Raw genomic sequence first — 27,153 nt, 5'->3', positions numbered from 1 at the left:
TTCTCCTTCATACTACTCTTGTACTTGTACCTACTTCTTCTTTCTCTTCCTCTATCGAACTGCCAAGATCTCCGTATATTAGCGTTGTTCGCGAGGCTACTTTTTTTTTTTTTTTTTTTTTTTTAGTCTACAAGCTGTTTGTACAGTCTAAGGCTGTTTTGCTCTTTTAAATCACCTTTTTGAATATTTTTGGCCTTGTAATTCATTTTTTAGTTTCTAGATGAACTTGAATCATCATCGCCAAAAATTATGTAATGACGCGTCAGTCGAGCCAATAGATTCTTAAACGAATTTTCGTAATTAAATTATGTCAAATGAATCGATCGAATAAAATCGCTTTTTGTTAATCCAAGATGAAACAACATTCATTCGTTCTCGTGCACCGACCGAGAGAGTAAAAGCTGTGCTAGTATACCTATAATAAAACTTTCAACTTCACCCGAAAGAGGTATATACATTCAAATAGGTACCGAGTTTTTTTTTCCTTTTGTTCTCAGCTTTAAATTTCGTGCGCTCGTGAATAAGCTTTTTCCCCCACTCTTATACTTGTTTCGCTAAAAGAAAAAAAAATTCCGTGCCAAGTGAATCAACCTAACGAAGCAGATGCATTTTTTACGTTCTCGGTATAAATCAGTGGCGACGCCTAATCCCTAAACCACCTTTGGAGTGTACTTCGTGTTTTTCGTATAGTTAATTTTTTACTTCTTCGACCGATGCAAAAGAAAAACTCTAAAACAGATAGTTTATTTGAGCATAAACGAACGGCAGTGCATATAAATACAAAATTGCACAACCATCGGGTAACCGGAAGTCGTGGGGATGAGACGGTGAACTAACAGTAGTTTTTATTGTGATTATTGAAGGTATCAATTAAACTTGAAAGATAAAATATAATCCATTTAAGAGTCGCTAAGAAAACAATAGATCCTTTTTTTCCTGTTATAATTTTAGCCGAAGTTGATGGAAAAAAAAAAAAAAAAAAAAAAAAAGTACTGAACGATTCACATGCATGCAATTTGAAATTCGTATGAACCTCTAGGCGCTGACCTTTATTGTGTCTGATAACCCGATTAAATTATGCAAGTCGTGCGTAATTAAAGCTGCTGCATCATTATTCATGAAAGCAAAAATTACCAACTTAATACGTACGTACTTAAAAATTTAGAGAAAATATTATTTATACACCTCTGATGGGGGCAACCCACATTCGATCGTCTGGAAAAAAATTAATCAATACATATTTAATAATATTAATACGTAAAGCGTTGGGAGTTTAGCATAATACAATACATAAGTAAAGCGCTGATATAATATGTATGCGGTGCGTATCGATGTGGTGTTGCGCGCGATTAAGTTCCAAAGTCTTGGATGATTTATTGTTGAAGTAATCTGCGACGCAAGAGAGAGAGAGAGAGATAGATCGGCTTCTTCGTTGATTGAACTTTCGCACAAGCGGCTTAGCTCATCATTAAGCTGCGACCGCCGCGGGAGATCAGGGTTATTTTTTTCATTTGTTTATTTTTTTTTCTTGGGGAAGGAACGAAATTTGAAGCCGCGAGCAAACTTTTTACAGGCCAACGTACAATCGATATAATTTAAGACATCGCGTTGCTTCTATATTAAATAATATAGTTGCGCATCGAGTTGTTGTCTATACTCAGGGGTGGAATGCAAATAATAACGATGCACTAACTACCGCACGAAATTGATGTTTTAGTCCGACTCTATACGTGTATGAATGTATACATTAAGAAAAATTTCATTGACCCGCTTATCAATAAGTACTTAGTTCACAGAACTCCACACGTATATCTACGAAAGCTCATCGAGTGTTCTCCAACATTACAATTACACGTATACATTATGTGTGCTTATACATAGATAAAATTAAAATCAACAGGTGTTTAACTCACTCTTACCCGAACAAGCCTTCACAGTGCAGATTCAAACAAACACATGATAAAAAAAAAAAAAAAAAAAAAAAAAAAAAGAAAAGTATGATAATCGAGCGATAAACTTTATTTGTCGACAGGAGCACGGGTCACCATTAATCGGACACCCATCGGCGCTTCGCGCTCATCCTCCCATCCCGCGGAGTCGTCAACGTGGCGGGTCCACCAGCAGCGGAGAAACGGTGGTCGGGCCGGCGCTCGGCTAGCCACCCCACCAGGCTCGGTCTCCAGCTTAGGTAAATCCTCCGACCGGCAAAGTAAGCAATAACCTCCGAAGCAAAGAAGAACGATTAAAGGACAGCTTGCCGAGGCGGAGGGCTAACCCAACAAGCGGCCAAAGCTGGCGGCCAACCTGGCTCGCTCGCTCGGCGCCGCGGGCGGCAACGGCTCCGGCAACGGCAACAACAACGGAAACAACAATGGCAATGCTCGGGGCAACGGTAACAACAACAACAACAACAGATCGAACCCGGCGTTGGCTGCGGCAGCGGCTGCGACAGCGGCTGCGGCAGCGGCCCACGTTGCTGCGGCTCGCGTCGCCGTGGCCGTCAACAACGCAGCCAGGGGAGCCGGAGCTGCGGGTGGAAACGCCGCGGCTGCTGGTGGTGGTGGTGGACCGATGCTCGAGTGGGAGAACGAAAACGATAGATTTTCCTTCGATGACTCGGACAGGTTCGAGGAGGACTCGTTGTGTAGCTGGAGCACCGAGCCCGAGTCCATATGCAACAATTGGAGGGGCTGGAAGAGACCCATCACGGCCCTCAGCAACTCCAAGCGCTCCTTTGAAGGTCGGTCTACGTTTTTCTTTCATACCCTTCTCTCTCTCTCTCTTTTTTACACCAATTTACACGTGTCTCACTTTGCAGTAGATGCACTTGCGTACAGCTGATATATATATGTGCGAGTCAAATTACACACATGCGCTAATTGTCACAAAAAAAAAAATAAAAATAAAAATAAGCGAACGAACGACTCCAAGGTCGACTTTTCTCTTTTTTTTTTTTTTCCTCCCCCTGCTCGTACCTATATGTACCGCGACGACACATTGGCGCACGTGAGAGCCTCTCTTTCGAGTATCCTCTCGGGTGAGATCCCAAAAACAGCCGTTCGCTTGCCAGTTTCGCGACCTCCTTGAAAGCCTATCCGGCATTTCGAGCCTCGGCGTGCACGTTATCTTCAGCCAAGGAGGAAATAGGCCGAAGGAGATGACTTTTAAACTGGTTTTAAAGTATATACATGTGTATATTATACTGTCATTGATCGTTTGTTTTCACGCACACTACGACTTGTAGGCCCGATCTCTCGATTGAACGAAGCGCCAGCGATTTCGCGAGCACACCGTCGCACGAACATCACGCAGTCGCTTGCATTTCCATCCTAATTACAGCGGACACGGGAGTTGGTTACGTTTTCATTTAAAGTTCCCCATAGCAATAGGCACATGTATATATATTACATACTCGGAGAGACAGAGGGGGGAGGGCGGTACATATAGCCTAAATCAGTCGGCATTGTAATTCGATAGCGTGTCGACGTGAAGTGGCGAGAGGGAGGAAGGAGGCGTCTTCGATTTTCTCTTTTCTCTCTGCCTCTTGTCCCGATAGTCTGGAGGGGCCAAAAAGGGAAAGTGCGTAGGTATAGAGTTGGGCCAAATAAGGCGCATAATACATCGGAGAACCTATACTAGTGCACGCGTATATATGATATACACCTACTTGATTATACTTTTGATCGTATAGGGGATGATTTGGTTGTTGATTGGGATTTAGAACGTGTACGAGGGAGTTAATTGAAAATCGATCGTGGGTAATTAAATCTTGTGAAAATTTTCCCAAACAAATGTCTTTTGGAACTGAGTCCGCGATATCCGGTCGAGCGAAACGATAAGGGTTGGTAAATAACTTACAGTACCTGCTCATATCTACCGGCGCATTTGAAAATATTACCACCGATATTTGAGATACACTTACGTCAAAGGAGAAGAGCAGCAGCTTTGAGCGCGAAAGCGACCTCTGACCCAAGTGCTAATGGCACAACTCCTTATGCGTATATGGAGGGTGGAAAGCGGGGGGGGATTTTCGATCGTCCGAGAAGAGGAAGAAGATACTCGCTTCCTCGCCTGTGTCTTCCCCGTTTGTTTTACTAAATCACCATCTTTTTTTTTTTTTTTTTTTTTTTTTTTTTGTTAATGAACTCGGGATACGAGGTACGGCTTTAATTTGAGATTTTTTTTGCTTGAACCGTCCTCCCTAACAAGTAGTCCACCGAATCGTTTCGCAGATGCAAATTTTCTTGGTTACTTGGTAGTGGGCAATCATACGAAAATCAATCTGAAAACAAAAATAAAACAATAATCATAAACCTATACGTAAACGAGTTGGGCCTTCGTACATGTTTCATCAGGTGCAGCAGGAGCGACATACGTGTATAAATTTCAAGCCCGAGCATGTGTTCGGCAAAAGTCGGCCAACTCTTGAAGCAGCAGCTGGCACAGACAGAGATCTCTCGCGTGTGTTTTTGTCGCCCGAGATCCGCGAGCAGTGCGTTTGCGCGATTTTTTTGTTGCGCCTCGACAGTGGGTCGAAGAGAAATGGCGGTAGGTCACGGTACCTCCTTGGAACCGTTGCATTGCAAGCTGGTGCTTTTTTAATGTGTTTAGATGGACTTTCGCAAAGTCCCGGTTTTTGCGTCAAAAGTCCCCTCCGCTGCGGGAGGACCTCTATCAAGGAATTACGTAAAGCTCGGGTTTCACGTTTCATTTCAATACGTTAAAAATTACCAATACAATAGCGAGTTAGGAATAGTTTGGAACTCAAAGTTCCTCTACAAAAGCTAGCTGTATTAATTTTGATAAAATACTTGAAAAATAAAATAAATTTAAAATAACTTTTATCGAATAGTTTGCATTTTGGATCTTTTTTTTTTTTTTTCAATCATATAAGGTTTATCGGAAGCACGTGCAACTTCTCACTGCTAAAAGCTCGGAGAAATGTTAATCCAACCGTGAGGCATCACCGCGTGTATATATATACGATTCGCGTAGTATCGACCTTGGACCAGAGTAGTGTGGAGCGAGAAAGGAAGCAAGGAAGAAAACTAGCTAGGTTGGTGGAAAGGACCAAGTGCCGAGAAGAGGCAGAGAGAAGGAAAAAAAAACAAAGAAACAAAAAAAGATCCTTAATTTCGATTTTTGTTCGATCGGCCTTGGTTCTGAATTGTATACACGTGCATTATGCGGTCCGAGGTCTCGTACCACCGCGGCCGCAGGTATTATAATGCACGTGCAAAATCGAGAACAATGAACCATTTATCTGCTTCGTTTGATCTTGAATCCCTTTGCTTTTTGTTGTTTTTTTTTTTTTTTTTTTTTTTTTGAGGGGAGACGCCAACCGGTAGTACCTGCGATTTCGGAATAAGAAAAACAGAAAGAAAAAAAAAGACACACGCGGGTTTTAGGGTAATAAAACAAATTGAGCCCCCCTTCGGTCGCTCGTTGCTGTTTCGAACGGGTGATAAGCACTTTACGGCCTGTTGCTCCCTTTGGTTTTTCTCTCTCGTGATTTTGGACTAAAGTCCGGTATATGGTCGTAACAGCGAGCCACTCAAGTACTTACTCCCATAGTTTTGCAAAAGTGTATATATATATTATACTCTATGAGCAAAAATTGCTATCTTCGGACCACCCCTGGCGTCGCCGGTTCAAACAATACCCCACGCACTCAATCGGTGGACGGGGAAAAGTTTCCTCGAGGTGGGCACAGCGAACAATACGGGGTTGGGGGGGGGGGAGAAGGACGAAGGAGGAATGATAAATAGTCCCCGGTCGCGTTGTCTTTAGTCTTTTCTGCTCGCGGAGGAGACGAATGAAACGCGCTGACGACGCTAAAATTCCCTGTATACATCAAGATCATTTCCTTGCGAATGCAAAAGGTTTTTTTTTTTTTTTTTATGACTATTCGTAATTGGCGGTGTGCATTTCACGTAAGAAATAGCTCGCAAAGTTGGCTTACGGCACAGTCGAGTGGCTGGTGATTCAATTAAATTTGCCGCTGCTCGTGCACTTTGCCGCCGTATAGTTTAGTGGAAACCCAAGCGACGGACCAATTTATCGAAATTTTGGTACAAATTGCCCTTAAAGTACCAAACTCGAAATTTCCAAGGGGCTATACGAACTTGAACGCGCGCACATCGCAGTTATCGCGTACACCTATACGTACATTATACATATATTGGAATAATAATAATAATAATTTCAGAAGAAGTAAAGCGGTATCTTCCTTCATAACATGTAACTTTACTCGAAACGAAACGAGGGCTGTGTGCGCCGTCACCGGAATTTAATAGCCCGATCGTGTCTAGTCGCCAACGTTTTCCTTTGTTTCCTGCGTGGGTATGCTCTATCTTAATCTTCATCAAAATTCTTCCTTGTCTAAAAATACCGATACGCGTGGATACATGAATCGAAGAAGAAATAAAAACGGAAAGTCTGTAGCAAGTTTTTTTTTTAAAGAATCCAAAATTGTTCATAGCTCGCAATTATTTTCTCGACGTTGCCTGTGCGTAAACCGCGCTCGAGGCGCCCGTTGCTCCTCGAACCGATGAGCGTCCCCTCGCGAATCCTCCACGGGCTGCACCCGCTCGCCAATAAAAGAGCCCGAAACCAAATGAACGAGAAAGGAAGAAAGAAAATCGATGCCTCGAGCGCAACATCAGCTCGAACGGTATCTATGTATATGCACACAAAAAGGAGGCAGCCTCGTTTTCTCCTCCTCGAAACGTAATTATCGGGGTACGAAGGGCAGGGGCGCGGGGCGAGAGAGGCAAGAAGAGCTTTGCCGCCGCGCGAGGGGGTGTGTAAAAAGAAGGGGTCGAGCGGGCGGGAGAGAGAGAGAGCTTTTTTCCCTTACCTCGCGCCTGTATCATTATCGTATACACGCTGGAAGCGTTGTCGCTTGCCCCCCTCACTCGAGTCTTGCAGAGTTAATCGCTCGTCGATAATACACGCGAAATTAAAATTCCCCTTCTCTTCCTTCCCCCCCTTTTTTTTCTCGCGTTCTATGCAGGGTTTTCTCTATCCCCGAGAGTTTTTTCAAACATAAATTCCATCGGACAATCTCACGTACACCTACATGTATAGTATATAGCCGTCCTATATGCTTATAATATTGTATACAATATATCCTTGGCTCCGATGACCTTAATTGCGATTTGCACCTCTTTTTTTTCCCTGTCTTTCTCTGTCGAGTACAGCTAGCAGTGCCAGTATCATTTGCAATTGTTTACATTTTATACCTAATACGTCCGTCCTCGGGAGTATAGAACCGGTGGTGGAAAATAATAATGATGCATCGGCAAATTGATGACGGTGGCTCTGTAATGATGTCGAGTTTAATAAATAATTTTCGTGTGACAGTCTGAGAAAAATTACTACCGATTGCTGGTCGCAATTTTTTTTTTTTTTTTTCACCAACAAAACCGAGATAAAAACAAAGCAGGTAATCGGCGATCGTTAGCCCACCGAATCAAGAGCCACGTGGGTGTAACAAGAGAGAAGAGAAAATAGTCATTGGAGCCAGAGAAATTCAATGCAGCGTCGAGGTGGAGGCACGCACTCACTATATAGGTACGCGGCGCTCGAGGGGGAGACAGAGCCATTATTTTAATTTCGTCTTCTCTCGCTGTCGAGCCATTGTGTCGAGAAGGTAAAAAAGATCCGGGCGCTCTTTCTCTCTGAATTCAAGGTCCGCGTGCCCGGTTCAAGGGACACACGTGTGCGAGAGGGGGAAGGTAACAAGAAAAAAAAAAAAAAAAAAAAAGTCTCGGGGATCCTTATCCGGACTGTAATCGAGAGAGGGCCTCGATACCGATGTCCGAAGGGAATATTATATACCCATACGCAAAGTCGCGCTGGGAAATATATCTCGTGTACCTATGAGGCTTACGATGTGCATATATATATAACTTAGGTAGGTACACGATACACCGATATCGACGGCAAAAGGAAAGATTCCTTTTCTCTCACTCAAATAGTAATAATAACAATCTACAAAGAGACGCAGTGCGTGCGATTCGACTCGTGTGATTTATGTGTGATGGTTGATGCCTGGGCGTCATTAATCACACCGCTTGGACATTTACTTTCCGTGTGATTTATCATTTGTTTATGGGTTTGTGCGTTTTTTACTTTACGTGGTGCTAGTTGGGAAAATCATATGTATGGGTATAACAGGAGACGTACCTACGGATTATTTTTAAAGAGGGCGAGTGAGTTATTTTGAAAAATTTAATTGCCAAAAGGGAAAAGTGCACCTAAGATGAGGGAAATTTATGGCCGTGCACCAAATGATGCTCGGATATTAATTTTGCGATGTACTTGTTGTATTTTTAGATAATGTAAATAGATGATTGTGATGATGTTAATTTCGCTTGGGGTAACGAGATTAAGAGCCATTGTCTAACACGCGTTTGAGGTGAAAAAATTGGGACGCTCAAAGGCGTACAATAATAATCTCGCCCTCGCGTTTGCATGCACCTCTCCGCCCGCATGATAACAATTTCCATACCCTTTTCTCCTCCTCTCCGACTCCTCTTTCACTTTCCTCATCTCGAGAGATCCAAGTTGCCCAGTGCAATCAGATATTTTCCATTGTAAGAGTGTACCTGTACGTAACCATACACACATTTTAACCCAAAGGGCGAAGGAAAAGAGGCGAAAAAGAAAGAAAGGACCGTCCGGTGTACGTATTCGTATATAAATCGAATCCAGCCGCGGGTCAGGCATTGTATGGCCAATTATTTCGCGAGCCCCTGGCCATTTTGCTCGCTGAGAAAGATCGATCGCATTATCTTGGCGCAGCGATTACCCTCCGGGGCGTAATCGCTGGACTCTCTCTCTCTCTCTCTTTTTCCTCGCAATTACGTGGGAATTATAAATTACTGCGGCCCAAGCACACGGGCCTTCACGGCCATGCGTATGTATATAATATACATGTATATAATATATGGATGTTCCATTCTGTACGCGTTGGATTGTAACCATCACCTGCGTGTTGTGACTGTACGTATATTATGCGCGAGACAAAAAAAAAGCCATTATTGTAAATCGATGATTTTCGCGCTGCGTGTGCAGGTCTCGGTATACCTATGCCAATACGTATCATTCTAGAGAAGAACAAAGGACATTGCAATCAATCGTGAATAACAAGCCACAGCTGGGATGGTGTATATATGTATATATACATGTAAAAGAGGAGGAGGAGGAGGACAAACCGCCCCATACCCCTCGTTCCCTTTATATATATATATATATATATATATATATATATATATATATATATATATATATATATATATATATATATATATATATATATATATATAGCGTCCAGAAAAAAACGTAGTCTCTTTGTTGTTTTTGTTCCATCTATTACCTGCCCTTTCCCCCCCTATATAGCATCTCGGGGCCGTTTTGCCTATTGAATAAATTACATCCTTCGCAGACCCGAGAGAGAGAGAGAGAGAGTGCGTGCTGCGAGACCGGGAAATATATCGCGGAAGGGCAGGTGTGTACAACGGCCCGATGTCTCTCCATTAATATTGCACCGCGCTCCTCCTCGTCGAAGGGCTCGATGTATACGCGCGTCGTCTTTTTCCTTTCCTTCGATTGAATAAAATTTTACCGTAATGGTACTCCCGAGAGTTCGATGGCCTCTGCGCGCGGGCACAGAGAGGGAAACATCATGGATGGGATGTATTTCGAGAACAAAAAAATATGGTCAAAGAAGGGGGGGGGGCGTATTAGCTCGGCGGTGGGCGGGAGAGGGACGGCGAACAAAAGGCAGACAAACGAGCTCAGGGTCACGTTGAAAAATAATGCAAATGATACAACGACCACGCTCTGTGTGCTCGTGTGTAAGATAGACGGATATCGCAAGCAGGTATGATATAACATATGCACGAAGCTGATAAGATTTCATCCGAAAAAAAAATGTGTGCCAATGCCAGCACTGTATACGTGCGCGCGCGCGTTTCATACGGGTATACTCATTTGTCCGATTTGCAACCACGAGTCTATATTATGTAGGTGCACCTCAGATTCACGATCATCGATCAAATAACTCCGCAATTGTGTATGATCACGTCACATCTGACTATATCGTAATGATTTTACAAATATCCGATTGTTACTTAAAAAAACACTTGAAACTCTCTGATACAGTTAATGAACGCATTCAGTTCATTACAAATAAAAGAGATGTCATGTATACCGACACTTTTCGGGCAAGTACTTTTGTGATTTTTCACATGTGCTTTTTCACCACGCAATGCCCCTCGAGGAGGGTTTAGACGACCTTCTCGCAGCAAAAATTACCAAAAATCTTCCTACCCCCCTCCTGTAATGGGAGGCCTCTCATCCCTTTCCTTGTCCCTTTCTCAAGTGCTAAGTGCCCATAGTAGTGCCCTTATCAAAGGAGCCAGACGTATAGAAAAAGAAAAAAAAGGTATACCGACAAGATAAGGGCGCAAACCACTACTCGACTGTTAAGAAGAAAACATACATACTTATTACACTCGCACGCATAATTCGGACCACGTGTGTCCTACATATTTATATCCTGTAAGTATATAAAGTGAGGTCGCGCATATGCTTGCAACAATAACACTACGTTTGACCCTCGAGACTGGCGTTAAATTTGCGTGCATATTTACATATATATGTATAATGTATATACATACGGCACCCTTGTACGTGCACCGCCTTCTCCCCGTACATGTGTGTCGTGACGTGAGCTATTTCAGCTGTGCAGCTGCCAATGTGCCAATGCCCGCCATGCGACCTGTAAGTAGCTATATTGTGTATATTTGCAAGCTGACGCTTTGTGTACGTGTTGGTATACACGCATGTATCAAAGCTCCTCCTTTTTCCCCTAATTTTTTTTTTTTTTTTTTTTTTTTTTTTTACCTCAAGCAGAACCGAGAAGGGACGCTGGCGAATTAAAGGCGTCGCGGGTATAAATATGCAGAGGGGGATATTCGTTTCGTAACTTACAAACTTCAGGTGGTTTTCGATAAAAATTTTAAAAGAGCCATCTCTGACCGAGATTCTGTCTAAAACCGCGAGTCCAGTCGTGCGCGCGCGCTTTTGCAAAATCGATTGTACACACTTCGAAGAAAAACAAGCGTAGCTAAAGGACAAAAAGAGCAGAGGGGCTCAATGGCTGAACGGCGAACGCAGCTGGAAAAAATGCGGACAGCGACGTGGTATGTGTTGGTTCAAAATAAAGGGGCTGTAGGTATGTAACTGACCACGATCAATTTCAAACGAGGCGGCCGTTTTTTAATGCCTGGCCGTGAAATTTGTCAAACGGCTGGTAACACTTTTTTTCCCCCGTTTGCTCCAAACAACGTTTAAGATGTTTCTTGGCAGTACAGGAGCGTTTGTAACGTTTTCATTTTTTTATTTTCTTGGCTACTTTAAAAATACATCACGATCGACTTTTGAGCTTTTTAAAAATTCATTGACGTGCAGGGCACTTTGTGTATAAGGTTTTTTATTTTTTTTCTTCCACGCATGTGTAGAACTAGGACACGTAACATTAAAAAAGAGCCTCCCACGAATAGTCTCGTAAAATACTCTCGCGAGATTACAGTGAAAAAAAGGAACAAGTGGTCAAAGAAAGAAAAAAAAGAGAGCACAAGTCCAGCGCAGGCAGAAGATCGGCCGTAAATATTCAACGGGGAATAACGAATTTTAAAGGATTAACGAGCTCTGCCCCGGGAATTTGAATTTTTGATGAAGAACGCGTGCGTTTTCTTTGCTCTGATTTTTTTAAAAAGTACCTTATAGAAACAAAAAAAAATGAAATAAATAAAGAAATCCTCTTTTCTCAATGGTACCTTTTGAATTCAAGCTGTTTTAAATTTAAATTATAGAAAACCAGTACTTACCCTTTTTTTTTTTGCTTTTCTATAGTATTATGCTGTAATTTCCAAGTAAAATAGTTGAAATTGTTTGTAATAGCTGATGTATTAATTTCTCTTTGGCTGTAGCTGATTATCAGTCATTTATTTTTTCGCGTAAACCAATGAAGGAAACACTGTAGCTTATTAAAAAAGGCTCAAAACGTAATATTGACGACCCTCAAAAAAAAACAAAAAAAAAAAAAAACGCTAATATTTCACGTGCCAAAGGTGGTGCGCTCCGTCTCCGTCTCTCGTGTCGCAATTAGCTCGTTAAGCGTAATTCAATATCTCTCGCGAGAGCTCGTTACCTCGCGGCCACGTGTATATATACACCTTCCTCCTTACTCTCCTCTCCCTTTATCTCAAGGGAATATTTATAACGTAGCTACTTTTCCTTCCCCCCCCTTTTTTTCATATGTATATACATCTCACAGGCACTTACCGAGTTTATAGTCGCGTGCGAGTCTCGGTCGCACCGAACTTGGATTACAACGACGTATGCATGTACACGCAGGGTCGTATAGTGTAAGCGCGAAAGCGTCTCTTGAAAACTTGGTGCTTTCGTGCGGTGCACTTTTTTTTTGTACATTATATACACTCACTTGCATTGTGCAGAAAAATGCGCGCGAGTCCTTGTTAGGTGAGCTATACGGTGCTCATTGTAGTACCTACGCCTTTAAAACTTTACCCGCTCCTGTTTGCGCGTCTCGGGTATATTCGGACTTAACCAAGTTTCGCCCTCCCGAGTGCAAAGTTTTTCTTGTGTAGATGTACTCGTATACCTACCAAAAAAGATTTCGTGCTCTTTGGATTCTTTTCTTTTCGTGTGTTTTGAAATGTGTATAATTGAATGAGGGGGTACTGAAAAAATTGCACAGCTGAGGCTCTTTTTGTTTTTGTTTCCCTTTGGAGTTGGTTGTTCCTTTATTTGCGCGCTGTTTGTGCGGGTATCTCCGCGTTGTCTCGAGCCAACATGTTCGTGCGTCGTTCCGGACTACTTTACAACCGCAAAACCACGGTAAATTAATTGTTTTTTTTTTTTTCCTCCTCGAGTCACAGACAAGAAACGGAGAAAGAAGCGAATTTCGCGAACGGAATCTCATTGAACAATGCACGCGGGCTTTTATCTTGTCTCTCCTCTGACCGCTTGATTTTTCTTCCTCTCTTTGTGTTGGAAATGTTTTTTTCATCTCCTCTCTTTTTTGTCGTCACGCGTACACACACATTACGGAGCATTGAATTTTTTTCTCTCTGGTCCTTTATTTCGCTTGTAATGAAATTTAATGCGTCGAAAGGTATTGTCGGCTTTTGCGAGGATGACAAAAGTACAGTTTTTTATCGGGTTTCTTGCTTCGTGAAATAAAAATTTTTTTCTCTTTACACGTGGAATGTTATATTACGGGAATTATATTGTCGCCGAGTTTCGTTCCTGTTTGTAATTGCACGGATTTTTTCTTTAAAAATTCGTAGCACCTTACACATTTTTAAAATTATTACCATCTCTGGAGCTTTATTGCCACACTCTTTCCCGAAAATTTTTTCTCAAACAGGCCCATCGATGTAATAAATATGTATATTGTCACGATCGAAGCTCCACCGATTTTGTCACGCCTTGTACAATATAATGTTAAAGCTCAACACGCCGTGGGACCGGACGCGAGGGAGACCAATCTATAAGATTCATTAATGATCCACTGATAATTCTTCATAATGAAGACACGATAAAAAACTTGACAAAAAAAGGTCTCAACATTAAAAAGGAAAATACGAATTCTTTGACTTTTAATTGCTTCAAACATTGTTCACGATGTACCTTCGATCGACAACTATATCTACCTTGTTTTCTCTGATGAAAGCTCGCCATTCCGCCGAAAAACCTATATAACGTTGTACACCGACATGCGAAACGATCAACTGATTCAAGGCAACGAGTACGTAGGTGCATGGTCATCGAAAATCAATCAGCACTTGCGATGATGCAAGTTACACCACGACACTTATACGTCCACACCGTGCGGTACATCCTCAGCGACGACGACAGTCGGTCCCGATAATGAAGCCCGTCCCGTAATATAAATGTACTGACTTGCTTCCCTTTAGGTACATCATGTACTGCACGATATTGCAACGTAAACGAGAAGGAGTTGCGTGACGGAAAGAGAAAGAAGAAGGCGACACGAGAGACGGCGAATTTCACGGCTGTACCAACAATTGGGACGGAACTGCTACGACATCAGCTTCGCGAAATTAATAAATTAGAGGCGACAGGAGAGCCCTTATTCTCTTGTAGGCACTGCACGCTGTAGTAGTGGTGTAGCCATTTATTCATCGGGAGTTTGATTAATTATTCAATGCTGTTGCGGTCTTTTTACATTTAATTCAGCCGAGGGAGTTTAAACTTGAATTTTAATCAGCCGAAAATAAAAAGAGTAAAGGTTCGATGTGCACAGCAACAGCAGCACACAAAGACCGCGTATATATACACATAGTGCGCGATGCATCCTCTTTGCCAGCTTAGGCGCGCGTAGATTACCAGGAGAGAGGAAAGTCGGAGAAAAAATGAACCATGAGAAAGGGGAGATGTATACGGGACGGCGGGGGGGGGAGTTGTAACGATTAATTAACACCGCGGGCAGCGCGCAATCGTTTCGACAGCGTGAAAAACGAGATCCGAGAGAAGGAGAAGAAGAAGAAGAAGAAAAGTCGACTGACCCAACGAGGAGAGTAAACTGCACGGATGGGGAAAGAAAGAATAATAGTATGGATGGCCAAGGGAAAGAGCTGTACTCGTAATATACACGGAGGGGTGAAGGAAGTTGAAATGAAAGGGGGAAAGGAGGGGCCAAGGGCCGCACGGTTATCGCTGCATTGAGATGTCGACGGATCCTCGCCACCCCCGCGCCTGCACCCTCTCGCCGCGAGCACTGGCTATATTATATATATATATACACGTACTTGGAAGGTTATATATACACACGGGACGGAGGGAGAGAGAGAGAGAGAGGAGCAGAGCGATGGTGGTGGGTGCTCCCTTTCTCTCTATCGGCTGGCGGGCCCGTCGTCTCCATGGCAACTCGTACATCGATTTCTCCTAGCCAGGCAGAACCCAGCACCCGGACGCTCGTAGGTGCACATACATACATACATATGCATATACGAGATGGGCTCTCCTGTACTCTTGTTCGTATACCTTATGCGTGTACTATGTACTCTCTCTTTCCATCTCCTCCAGCGCGGTCACGTTGCTACACACATATATTTGTATGGTATGCCTAGTAGCCCTCGACCAAGGATTCCAGCTGGGGTTATTAATGCGAGAGCTCCTGCTGGGTGCACGCATATATTTCTGTGTGTGTACGTTGTGTATGTACATCCATGAGCTTCGGTACCCCTATATTATACTGCACCCCTATCTCTCTCTCTCTCTCTCTTTTTTTTCGTCGAGTCTTCTCTTTCGCTCAAAGCGTTTTTCCCACTGCGTTTGATGATTGATATGATACGTCCTTGGGTATCGCGTATCAACCCAATCACGCTTTTACACATTTATATATATACATGTACGTTTGACTCGTGTATACTGCTGTACATTGTTATTTATATCCTGTAAACGGGCAAAAAGAGAAAACTGAAAAATAATACTTCCAGAAATATGAATGATGTTGCGTTTACGAGTGATCGATGAGAGAGCGATCGACTCTATTCTTTGTGTACCATTGTTAAATTATTGTTGGAGTTTATGGGTTTCGTGATATTTATCTCAACCAATTTTTGTTTTCTTTGTTTTTCAGGTAAGAGCAATTCAGATAGCTATCTTCTTCTTCTTCCATGTAACAAATGTGTCATTGTCGTCGTGAGTATGTAGATCATCTTTACCTATTTATACATATACCATTTGCAAATAGGTGCATTGAAAAAGAAAAGGAGAATTCAGTCACACCCAATCTACCTAATATGCATATAGTAATTACGCTACTGCGTGCACGATGCGTTAGTGCTGCAGCGTAACAGCATCAGGTAACGAGCTGGCCGTTAAACGCTGCATCCGTTATAACCGCCACACGTTCGCTCGGACGCCTCCTCGGTTCTCCTCCTCCGTGCGATCGGCGCATCAGCTGTCATTCGATGCACATATAGGTATCCGTAATATCTCCTCGCGTCAAACCCACACCACGTATATATCGGACATCATCGCGAACGCTCGTAAGTACATTACACACAGTCACGTGCCATATCATGTACGTTTATAATTATATTGTGTGCACGTGATGTTACAACTCCTCGTGGCGGTTTATATTATATACATGCTTACGTGATGTACATACGTACAAGTATATGGCCACGGAGTGGACCATCTGTTTGCAGCAGCGAGAGTTTCGAGCAAGTATACATGCAGATACTCCAGATGTATGGATCCTCTTGTATCGTGTACTTGTTTTGTACATGTACGCGTGGTGATGCGGGAATTTTCGATGCGATAGCCGAAACGATCACGATAATCGTGGTGGTTGGTCCTCGTTCTTTTTTGGTGGATGCTTTTTTTCGGGCTCCCATCTCGAGTTTCTCTCTCTCACGTATACCTCATCGGAGGCGAAAGAAAGAAAGGAAGAAAAAAAAAAAAAAATGATTGATGCTGCGGTTAATTAACAACACTCCCCACCTTTGGACACACAGAGCTTTAACAATACCCGCGGGGACGGTTCTTGGTGGTGTCTCGTGATGTTTCGTCTCGTACTGTTACTAAAAAAGGACTACCTGGCCAAGACCAGAGGGTACAGGAGCAAAGATAATCATATAGTAAACTCTCGAAATCGTAAGATTTAAAAAAAAAAAAAAAAAAAAAAAAAAAAAAAAAAAAAAAAAAACTACAAGAATGAGCATAGCTACAGGTTGCATTTAAAGGACAACGCTCGAGCATCCACCCGGTTTCTCGTTGAGCTATATATGGGCCCATACGGTTCACTTGCTCAAGAAAATCCGTCTTAAACGACTCCTCCTCAAATGCGCGCATAGTTGTGCACCACCCAATATAGAAGAGGAAGAAAAGAGAGCGACAGGTGCGCCAGCTGATCGGAGCACCTCTGCTTCCCTCTATACGCGGATTATCGACTCCGGGGTAATGTACAAAGACGGTGAATGGCGTCGAGGTCGCGGAGGAGATGGGGGGGGGGGGGAAAGAAACGAGCTCAGAGAGTCCTCGGAGACGAAGACGGCAAGGTCGTCTTTGTGGCCCAGGTGCAAGTCGCCGCCTATAATGTATAACACTTGCACCGGTCCCTTTTTTCCCACACTTGTCTTTTTTTTTTTTTATTTCCCCCTCTCACTCATCTGGAGAGAAATAAATTAGGATCGATGATTATCGGCGAACGCTAGCTGTGTCAGTTATTATATACGTACACATCGTCATATGCGAGCTCTCGCCGTCGTCTCTCTTTTTTGCAAATACGTGTATATAATGCAGACGAGGATATTCGTGGCGATAAACTATATTTTTTACTTTGAAGTGTGCCTATCTCTGTTTGCTCGAAGAAAAATTGCGTACAGCAATTACGTTTCGGTTAAAATCTACATTATTCTCGAGTCTGTAGAATATAACATAACAGGCTTTTTCTTTAATTTTCGTACACCCTTGGTTACGTATCTATATGCTTTGAAAGTTTTAATCAAACCGAGAGACATAGCTCGAGTAAGATTATCTGCTCGCGTTGGAGGATAGTATAGCGGAGTGAACCGTCAGAAACAGCGATAGAGCCCGTGGGGAGTCAGCAACAAAGAAATTATATATTCACGCCAAACGAGACGGTCGATCATTTTCCTCCATCCCAGTTTTTTACCTTTTTTTATTTCCTGCACTTATTTATACCCTTGAGAATAGTTCGATCGCGCGATCGGTAAGTGCAAATGGATATATTAAATAGGTATACCGAGTGGTATAGGTGTGGATACAAACTCCATATGTCCGTGATGCTGCTTTGTTTGATGTTTCGGGAAAAATCTTATTCTCAGTCCAACACGGGATAAGGTGAATAGGTCTTCCGTGCAATGGTATTGTTTTTTCAATCCCCCAACGAATTTTCCTCTCTCCCTTCGAAGAAAACACACGCACGCACGTGCACTGTACACGCAACCGGAGGGGACGTACACGTATCTCGAATGAATAGAAAAAAAAAAAAGCAAGAATCCTTCGAGTCTCCGACGTATGCGTATTCACAGGGGAAACGCCCAAACAGAAAGACACAGAACACATCAGCACCGAGAAGTTCTCCCCCCCCCCATTGATTACTTTCCTCCCTTTGCGTTATATACATATAATACCCAAGAGCGAAGGAGACGAGTTTAACGAACTTGGCCCGACTTGTACGGTATAATAAAAGCGTTACATACACACACAGATACGTGAAGAGCAGTAGTGGTGAAACGCACCTGCCTGCAAAGTATGTTATATACATATATTGTGACGGTGAGATACCGTCGAGCCATCATCGGTAGGCTAGGACCGATAGGGAAAGAAGGAAAAGGGAAAAACGGAGAGGACAGTTAGGAAAGGATGGAAAGGGAAGAAAAGGCCGAAAAGGGACCAGATTAGCTTGGGCCAGCGAACCCGCGAGAAGCGAGTTTTTTTCCCGTGTTGCCGTCTCCTGTTGCTCGTTTTGTTTTTTCTTTGGGGTGTGAAGTTGTCGTGTGAAGTCAACGCCTTCATTGGCGCCCGACGAATAACCCACGGTTAGGTATCGCGCGACGTCGTCTACAAGGTAGACGACAAATACTATTGCTGTAGCTATAGCAATAATAAAGTGGGTGCTGTAGCAGTATAGCTACATCAAAACAAAATAGATCGCGTGTATAACGCGTAGAACGCGTAGAACGCGTTAGCATACGTGAGAGACACTGGCAGACTCGTATAGGTCGCGCGTGTAAACAAAGCAGTGTCTTTGTTTACGTGACAATTTTGAGTCGCTGCGGACTTCCAGCACTTAAAAATTTGTACTGACGAGTGCGAGCGAGAAAGAAAATAATACTTTGAGACGAAATATTATTTTCGACTGCCAACAAGCTTAGCCTGTGAAATCGGATTTTCACAGGCGGCGAACGCTGATCTACGGCGCAAGTAGAGTACACAGCGCGTATACGACGGTATACAGGTATACACGGCTGTTGGCTTCTCGCGGCTTGTAGAGCGACGAGCAGTAGTGTACGTGTGCAAGGTACACTATACATAACTGTATTTAAAATTGTACCACACACATGCACAAATAAAAAAAAGAGAGTTGAGGGCATCGATATCCCTACAGCTGACAGCTTTAAATATAAGGCTGTATTAAATTATAAATTTTCTTTAAAGCCTTAAGGCAGAAATTTAGGCGGAAAGTTGCGTCCAACTAACGCTTTGGCGCAAATTCCCCCTACCTGTCAGCTCTCTCTCCCAAGCTAATCTCTGCGTTGCGGCACAGTACACTTACTGCCAGTAAATTTTTATTGTGTAGCGCGCATCTAGTAAATAAAAGGACCATGACAACGCAGACACAAGCGTTTACGACGTGGCCACAAACGTATGCGGTAAGCTCGTCAACGCACCCAACGTACCCCCACCTATCCCAATATTTGGCTGTACCTGTTGATCCCATAAGTCCAGCCTGGTCGGGGGGGAGTCTCCCGCCTCTGGCAGGAAGAAATTCGGGGTCAAACAGGTCGTACGTCGACTCCGGATGCCGTGACTTAGGACAAATTGTCCGACAGTGGAATGTAAAGTTCACCGGGGAAAGTCACGACAACTTTGACACCTTCCTCACGCGCATTACGGAGTGCCGCACAGCTTCCGGATTGACGGAAGAAGAGCTTTTCCGAGCTCTACCGGAGCTTATGACCGGCATGGCAGCGACATGGTTCCGCAACGAATGCGACCAATGGATCAGCTGGGCTGATTTCGTAGCCGAGCGGCAGGAATGGTATGGCTCAAACGAGGAGGTACAGCGCCGTCTAACCTCGGATGCGCAAATGCGCACCCAGTACGCTGGTGAGCCCGTACGAAACTACTTAACACAGATTAAAAATATCGTGCGGCGAATTCAACCCCCATGGCCGGTCGAACGTCAACTGGACCTGTTTCACAGGAACATGCGACCCGAACTACAGGATCGAGTTAGACGGGACGAGGTGTGCAGCCTGGTAGAGCTGCTACGAAAAGCCACTGGAGTTGAATACCTCCTGGAGTTTAGGAGTGCGTTCCGGGAGCCACCCCTGCCCGAACACTTTTACCTGCCAGAACCGGTGTACAAGCCCAAGACTAAGGCTGTGGAGGCCAGGAAACAGCCCAAGGTTGCTGGTATCAGCAAGACGCAACCCGGGAGCGCAAGCTCGCAAGAGATAACTGCCCTTCGAAAGGCAATCGAGGAGCTGCCAAAGAAAGTGGCTAGTCCTCCTGAAGTAGCTGGGTACAAGCTACAAGCGCTATATGACCCTGGCGCTACACACACTGTCATGCAAGCAGTCGGGATCCAGATAGCGAATGCCTGCGGTCGTCAACTACGTCTTACGCTGGGAAGCGCGGCGATGTCCGACAGACGACCGGCACCCACCTTAGGCCTCGTCCCCCTACCCTTCGAGCTTGGAGGGGTGAAACGGGACGTGGACGTCATAGGACTGCCCGAGTTAGATGCTGATTGCTATGTCAGCGCTAACTTGATCAACGCTTTCGGGACCGTCCAGGATCCAGTCAATAGAGTCCTGGTGATAAAAGGACAAGAGATCAAGGTTCCTCTGGAGGTAGCGGGGCTGACGGCATCGGGCGAGGTTCGACTCCCCGCCATAGGGCTCAACGAAATTTCGTCCAAGCAACAAGAAGGGTTGCAGACACTATTGGACCGCTACGTGGAGCGTGAAGCTCCTTTACGATGCACTACGTGGGTCGAGCACGAGATCGAGGTCACGACCTCGCGACCTATCAAAACAAAGTGCGACCCTGCTTCAGACAAGATCCAGGAGGTCATACACGCCCACGTGAGTGAGATGCTCGAAAGTGGCGTGGTCGAACCGTATAATAGTGTCTGGGCAAGTCCGGTGGTCATGATACGCAAAAAGGACGGGAAGTATCGATTTTGCGTTGACTACCGGAAGGTAAACGCTGTGACAGTACCCGACGCGTACCCTTTGCCTCACATGGATAAGATCCTGCGCAAGCTGAGATGGGCGCATTTTATTTCGACCCTCGATCTCAGCAGCGCATACCATCGAATTCCGCTAGCTGAAAAGGATAAACCGATATCGGTGTTTACGGTGCCAGGCAAGGGACTGTTTCATTTCCAACGGTTGCCATTTGGCTTGAGTAATGCGCTGGCTACGCTCCAGCGGCTGATTAACCGCGATATTGGGCCAGAGCTCGAGCCATATGCCTGTACCTGCCTCGATGACACACTAATTGTCACGGAGACATTTGAGGGGCATCTGAAATGGCTAGAACACGTGCTGAAACGCGTTCGTGACGCAGGACTCACCCTCAACCTAGAAAAAAGCGAGTTCTGTCAATCAGAGATAAGATACCTCGGTGTCCTTGTAAACCGAGACGGTTTACGTGTGGATCTGGCCAAGTTAAAGCCAATTACGGCATTTCCAGCTCCAAAGAGTCTGAAAGGGCGTAGGCGGTTCCTTAGCATGGTTTCATGGTACAGGAAGTTCCTGCCGAATTACTCGACGGTAGTAGAGCCTCAACAATGGCGGGAGAAGAGCCCCCTTGTAAAAACTTGGAGTCCGAAGAAAAAGTGGTCAGAGCCCCTCAACCACCGTTGGAAAGCGGCGCTCAGGCGAAGCGCGACCCGCCTAACGCGAGCCTAAATGATGTAAGAGAGGCTTTCGGGCCAGCCGGGCCAAAGCGAGGCCGTCCGCGTAAAGCGATCGTAGTGTCGAAGCCATCCGCCGCGGCTAAGACACCTGCGAGCGATGGCAGACCACGCGACGATGTCCGAACATGCGACCGAGCGATGGGTCCATCGCCAAATGACGCGCGATGCTTGCGACCTCGACAACTAACGAGATGTTAGTTTTGTAAGCGCCTCCACCCAAACCGATCCTTTTTTTTTTCTCTCTCTCCTCTCTCCCAGTAATCGTCCCTAGAGCCTTCCTGAATGGCGCCTAGGAGGTAGAGTTGGATACCTCCGGTATCCAACGTCTAGTCGGGGGGTGTGACGGTGAGATACCGTCGAGCCATCATCGGTAGGCTTGGACCGATAGGGAAAGAAGGAAAAGGGAAAAACGGAGAGGACAGTTAGGAAAGGATGGAAAGGGAAGAAAAGGCCGAAAAGGGATCAGATTAGCTTGGGCCAGCGAACCCGCGAGAAGCGAGTTTTTTTCCCGTGTTGCCGTCTCCTGTTGCTCGTTTTGTTTTTTCTTTGGGGTGTGAAGTTGTCGTGTGAAGTCAACGCCACGGGAAGTGTTGGTGCCGTGATCCGACTCCGGAACCCGACGACAAGGGCAGACCAAGTCCAGATCTGACGACCTTTATCTCCACTCACAGCCAGTAGGGACGCCTACTGGCCTCTGCGAGATCACTCCAACGGCACCTAGTTCGGCCTATCCAAGGCAGCTTCGAGAAGCGACCTCACCGCCCCGCGTAAGTACCTGCCAACAGGCAGTCTGTTGTAAAGGGCAGCGGCCTTCGATTAGCCCGCGTAAGTCTGCCCGGTTCGCCAGTTTGCGCCGCGTGCTCGTCGAGTATTCTCGCTTAACGAGCGTACGTACACAGGCACACACATAAACATACACACCCGCGAGTAATGTTTTTTATTACATTTTATATTATTTAGTTGAATATATTTCTGATTTTAAACTTGGTCGCGAGTGCTTCCTTTTGTGTGTGCCCGATTCCCGTGTGTCGTATTAAAGTCGTCGCGAGAGGCGACGACGTTCAAGGTCGCCGCGATATTTGGCCCCTGCGGTGTCTCGGCGAACGAGACCCGCGAAATATTTTACAGGGAGTGTCAACGTTGGGTATCCGGGCAACACAGGCCCGGTCGAAGTGGAGAGACTCCGCCTCGTTGATCCGCGTTGTACACCCCGTAACAATATATATATATATATATATATATATATATATATATATATATATATATATATATATATATATATATGTGTGTGTGTGTGTACGCGCAGTGAAAAGCCAGGAGGGATCCTATACTTACTTACGTGTGACTTGCCAGTGCTTTTCTAAATGGACGGAGTCTGGGACGTATAGTTATATATAGGACTGCCAGAGATGGGAAATGAGTTTCTCTTGATGGAAAGTTCTGCGCTGCTGTTGAAAAAAAAAAAAAAAAAAAAAAAAAACTGATATTGAAATGTTGTTATCTCTTGAATTATTGTACCAGTGCATTATAATTTAAATTTTTTGCCATAAACACATTAATTATACGCATATTGTCGAGAGAGAAGTTGTCGGGTTTTCGTGTAATTTTTTTTTTGTCTTTAATTATTTTTCTGAAACGGCAAAATCTTCATTCACCTGAGAATAAAAATTATAATTACAGTACGCGTGGAGACAAGATATTTTCCGAATTTTAATTACGATGCGTATCATAACTGTTGACTTGGCTATAGGTCGATGGTTTCGTATACAAGTGGCTGTGAAAAGTATGGTAAAAGAAACAATTCAACCGCAAAAAAGATGCAGCTCTCGGTGACCAACGAGTCCAAGGACCCTTTGAGGCATCGTGCAAGAAGCCATAAAATATATATAGGTTTAAGTAGCTGCTGACGAGTGTACATGTGTGGCTCAGCGATGTATCTATTAATCCCTTGACGCGTTGGATAGGGCACTACACGTGCGCTCAAGAGCGAGCTTCAACAGCTGATTGCTGCCAGTATACTATACACGTATACCAACGACGGGAGGACGAGAGCCAAGGTTTGCCGTATCGCGAGACTCTCGAGAGTCTCTTCTTCTTTTTTTTTTTTTTCAGTCTTCACCTCCACGACCCTCTGATCACTTGTACTTGTTCTGAGCGTATAGTGCCTTGCTTTTTGCGTGTTCATATAGGGGTTCTGAACATTTTTTAATCATTACACGCTCTTTTGTATACTTCATCAAGTATATTTGAAACAACTTCGTTTTTCTTCTTTTGGTTAAAAATTAAGCATTCTAATTTTGCAAAAAACGTAATTTCCCACAAAAACACCCAAACGTCTTCGAGACAAGCAGGAACGTAAAAATTGAGCGAACAAAGTGTCTTTCTACGCTGTTATACATTTCACGCTTCGTACAATGATGTACGGAAAACAAAAAAATAATAATAATAACAGCAACATGAAATGTGTAAGCACATCAAAAACTCTTTTTTTTTTCTCTCTCTCTCTCTCTTTTCCTATATAGTCGCAGAGCCTGTACGAGCGTCGATTTGCGGAACCGCGTAGCGACGATCGATGACAATTACATATTTACGCTCGAGTTCCCGTAGAAATTTCAGCTCGGCGTGTAATTCCGCTTTCTCAGACCGCCGCCACCATCATCCCCTGTAAACGCGACACCAAACCGAATAACCGGCGCTAAGTGCTTTCGGGGAATTCTCGGGGAAGAAAAAAAGAGAGAGGTGGTATGACGAGGAACGATTTAGGCGCTCGCACGTACACATAGATCCGTATATAGGTACACCCCAGATCAGATAATTTACAAAATGTACAAGCTCGATACACGCGTTTCAGAGAGCCGAGATCGATGCAGAGGTGATTGAACCCTTGGTGCATACACATAGCTGATGGTATATGATGCGTGTATATACGATTTTAAACGGGAGATGCGCGCTCGGCGATAAATACAGGGGAGGGACTTTCTGTATACGGTATAATATGTACGTTCGTATACTCGGTTCGTTGGTGGATTTGACGTAACGGGCCCAGAGAATATTGTATATAGATCCCGCACTGCCAGCCCGACCTCGAAGATGAAGAGGAAATACCGAGTTTTTGTTTTACGATTGGCGTGGAAAATTGCATTCCCTTTTGCCGAGGGAAAGAAAAAAAAAAAAAAAAAAAGGCAATCAGCGTTGATGTTGTACATTGGGTGCCTTTGTTCTTTTTTTTCAAAGCTCGAACCGTGACTTTAGGCGGAAATTTTTACACCGCATCTTTCACTCGATTATTCTTCGAAAGAAAACGCGAGCGTCTTCTCTTTTTTTTCCAGTTTAAATACCCGCACCTATATACATACAGTAAACGTATATACAAGGGGACGACATCTGGGTACCGAGGGCATTTAACGTTTTAAAGGCCTCGCGCGGCCATGAATCATTCCCCAAAGAAGAATGGAGGAGCAAAGAAAGCACGCCCCTGTCACTCGCTCGGGGAAGGCCGTGGGTTTTGGGAAAAAAAAAAAAAAAAAAAAAAAAAAAAATTAAAGGACCTCGGCCGGATGGCCCGCAGCGGTACAGCAACACAGAGGGACGAGGCTTTTCTCCCGGAGTGAGGTGTGTACATATACCTACGTGTGAAGCGTCGGTCGAAACTTCGAGAATGGACGTCGGAGCGGCAACGTCGCTCGTGGAGGAAGCGAACCTCCAAGGGACAATGAACAAACGAGCCAAGGAAAGAGGAGGAGAGGCATTGTACGAGAGCAGAGCTACGTGTAAGAGAGAGAAGAAAAAGTGTATGGCTTGTGATGCTGATTATTATTATTATTTTTTTTTATTTACGCCCAATAGATGCTATCCGTGCACTGTTTACGTTATACTTTCCGCTGATAGTTGGACGTCTCATGCCGTGGAAAAGTTTCAGCGGTGCTATATATATAAGCTGACTGTCAAGATGCATTTGAGCCGGCCGTAACTCATTTATCGGGGAGTTTCTCTTGAAATTATAGTTTTCGGGCGTGTGTACGGATGTACAGAGTTTTTCCTTCATTTTGCCAGAATTTTCATTCAAGTTTACAGAGTCCGGAAGATACAGGAAAACATCTCGCGAGAGAAATAATAACTTTGAGATAAGGTACATGCACGAGTCCCGAAAAAAATAAGCTACACATGGAAACTTCAATTTCATTACGTACTTGTCGGCTCCTCTTTCTTTACTAAAACTTACTTGGGCAAAGTTGATTTACCTGCGTGTCGACAGTGGTGATTTTGATTTTGATAGCTGGTCGGGCATCAAACTTGATACGATTAAAAAAAAAAAAAAAAAAAAAATTTTTTTTCTGTAAAATGAGGAAAAAAAAACCTGTGAAATCATTACCGGTGTCTTTGCGCCCCACAAGAAATAACACACGAGTCATTGTCGCACGCAAAAAAAAGGCAAACGGTAAAAGTACAGATACACAGCATATTGCGTATACGAACAATCGTGTATACCTGTACATTTGTACGGTCGAACAAAGGAAACCGCACATGTAAGTATATACAAGACTTATATTTATATCTCGCGATGGCAAATTACGCACACGCAGCTTTCCGCTTTTCTCTCTTTGTTTCCTGCAGCGAGTGTACAGGTGTATATGTATATACTTTATTTGTGCAGTTTTACCTTCTCCTCCTTTTCCTTTCTCCTATACGTTATATGTATATAATGTACATCATGTATATAGTATGAGTACAAACGGGCATACCTAACTGTTTTTATGGCGTGTGTACGAGTTTCTTTGACGTGCAGCACGTAACACCGAATATGAGTCTTTTTCTCACCTGACGCGTATCATTTTTCTTTGTACACCGAGTGGAAAGTAAAGTGATGGTCGATCGTATATATATATATAATATGCCGATGGTAGCTAACATCGGCGCGAAAGCCATTTCCCGTTGCACCGATCAAATAATATATAATGTGCACCTTATGCTGTACGCCCACGAAAATGTACCTACTCGGTGCGATTACAATTATTCTAGTCATTTATTTTCAACGTCTGCCAAACAGGGAGAGCGACAATCGTCTTTTTTTCTCCCATCCTGTGCGCAATAAGCGTCAACTCGTCCTGTATACACCATTGCAATACACTTTGCGACTTTGGGCGCTACATGTCCCTCGATTGCTTTTTTCAATCGTTGTCATTGTTCCTCGTCCTTCGGACAGTCCGCGAATCCTCCCGCCTCGAATTAATATCAATGCCGACATCTTTGCGTGACTCGAAGCTGCGTCGCTTTCTCTTACCCTCACTTTTATCTCTCTTTTATTTTTACCTTCAAGAGTCCCTCTTTGAGAGACACCTTTGACGCCTCTGCTTATCGAGCACAATACACCGAGTCACTTTTATCGGAGTCGTCTTCCTCTTAGG

General features: G+C 44.1%; 1 protein-coding gene across 2 annotated transcripts in view; it reads left to right on the top strand.

Annotated features, from left to right (window-relative positions):
- The window catches only part of Dora (zinc finger SWIM domain-containing dorado), a 70,059-nt gene that overhangs the window by 2,207 nt on the left and 40,699 nt on the right, over positions 1–27,153 (top strand). For both annotated transcript variants that reach the window (XM_014354479.2, XM_014354476.2), the window contains exon 2: positions 2,033–2,740. In XM_014354479.2, coding sequence (XP_014209965.2) covers positions 2,572–2,740 — 169 coding nt within the window. In that variant the 5' untranslated portion in view covers positions 2,033–2,571. The remainder of the gene's footprint in view (positions 1–2,032; positions 2,741–27,153) is intronic.

The sequence above is a fragment of the Copidosoma floridanum genome, unplaced genomic scaffold, assembly GCF_036245765.1.
Source record: "Copidosoma floridanum isolate Cflo_tuat_1 unplaced genomic scaffold, Cflo_Japanese_pri ptg000001l, whole genome shotgun sequence".
In the NCBI taxonomy this organism is placed as follows: Eukaryota; Metazoa; Arthropoda; class Insecta; order Hymenoptera; family Encyrtidae; genus Copidosoma; species Copidosoma floridanum.
Note: the sequence above shows the minus strand (reverse complement) of the source record. Positions and strands in the feature narration are given on the sequence as shown.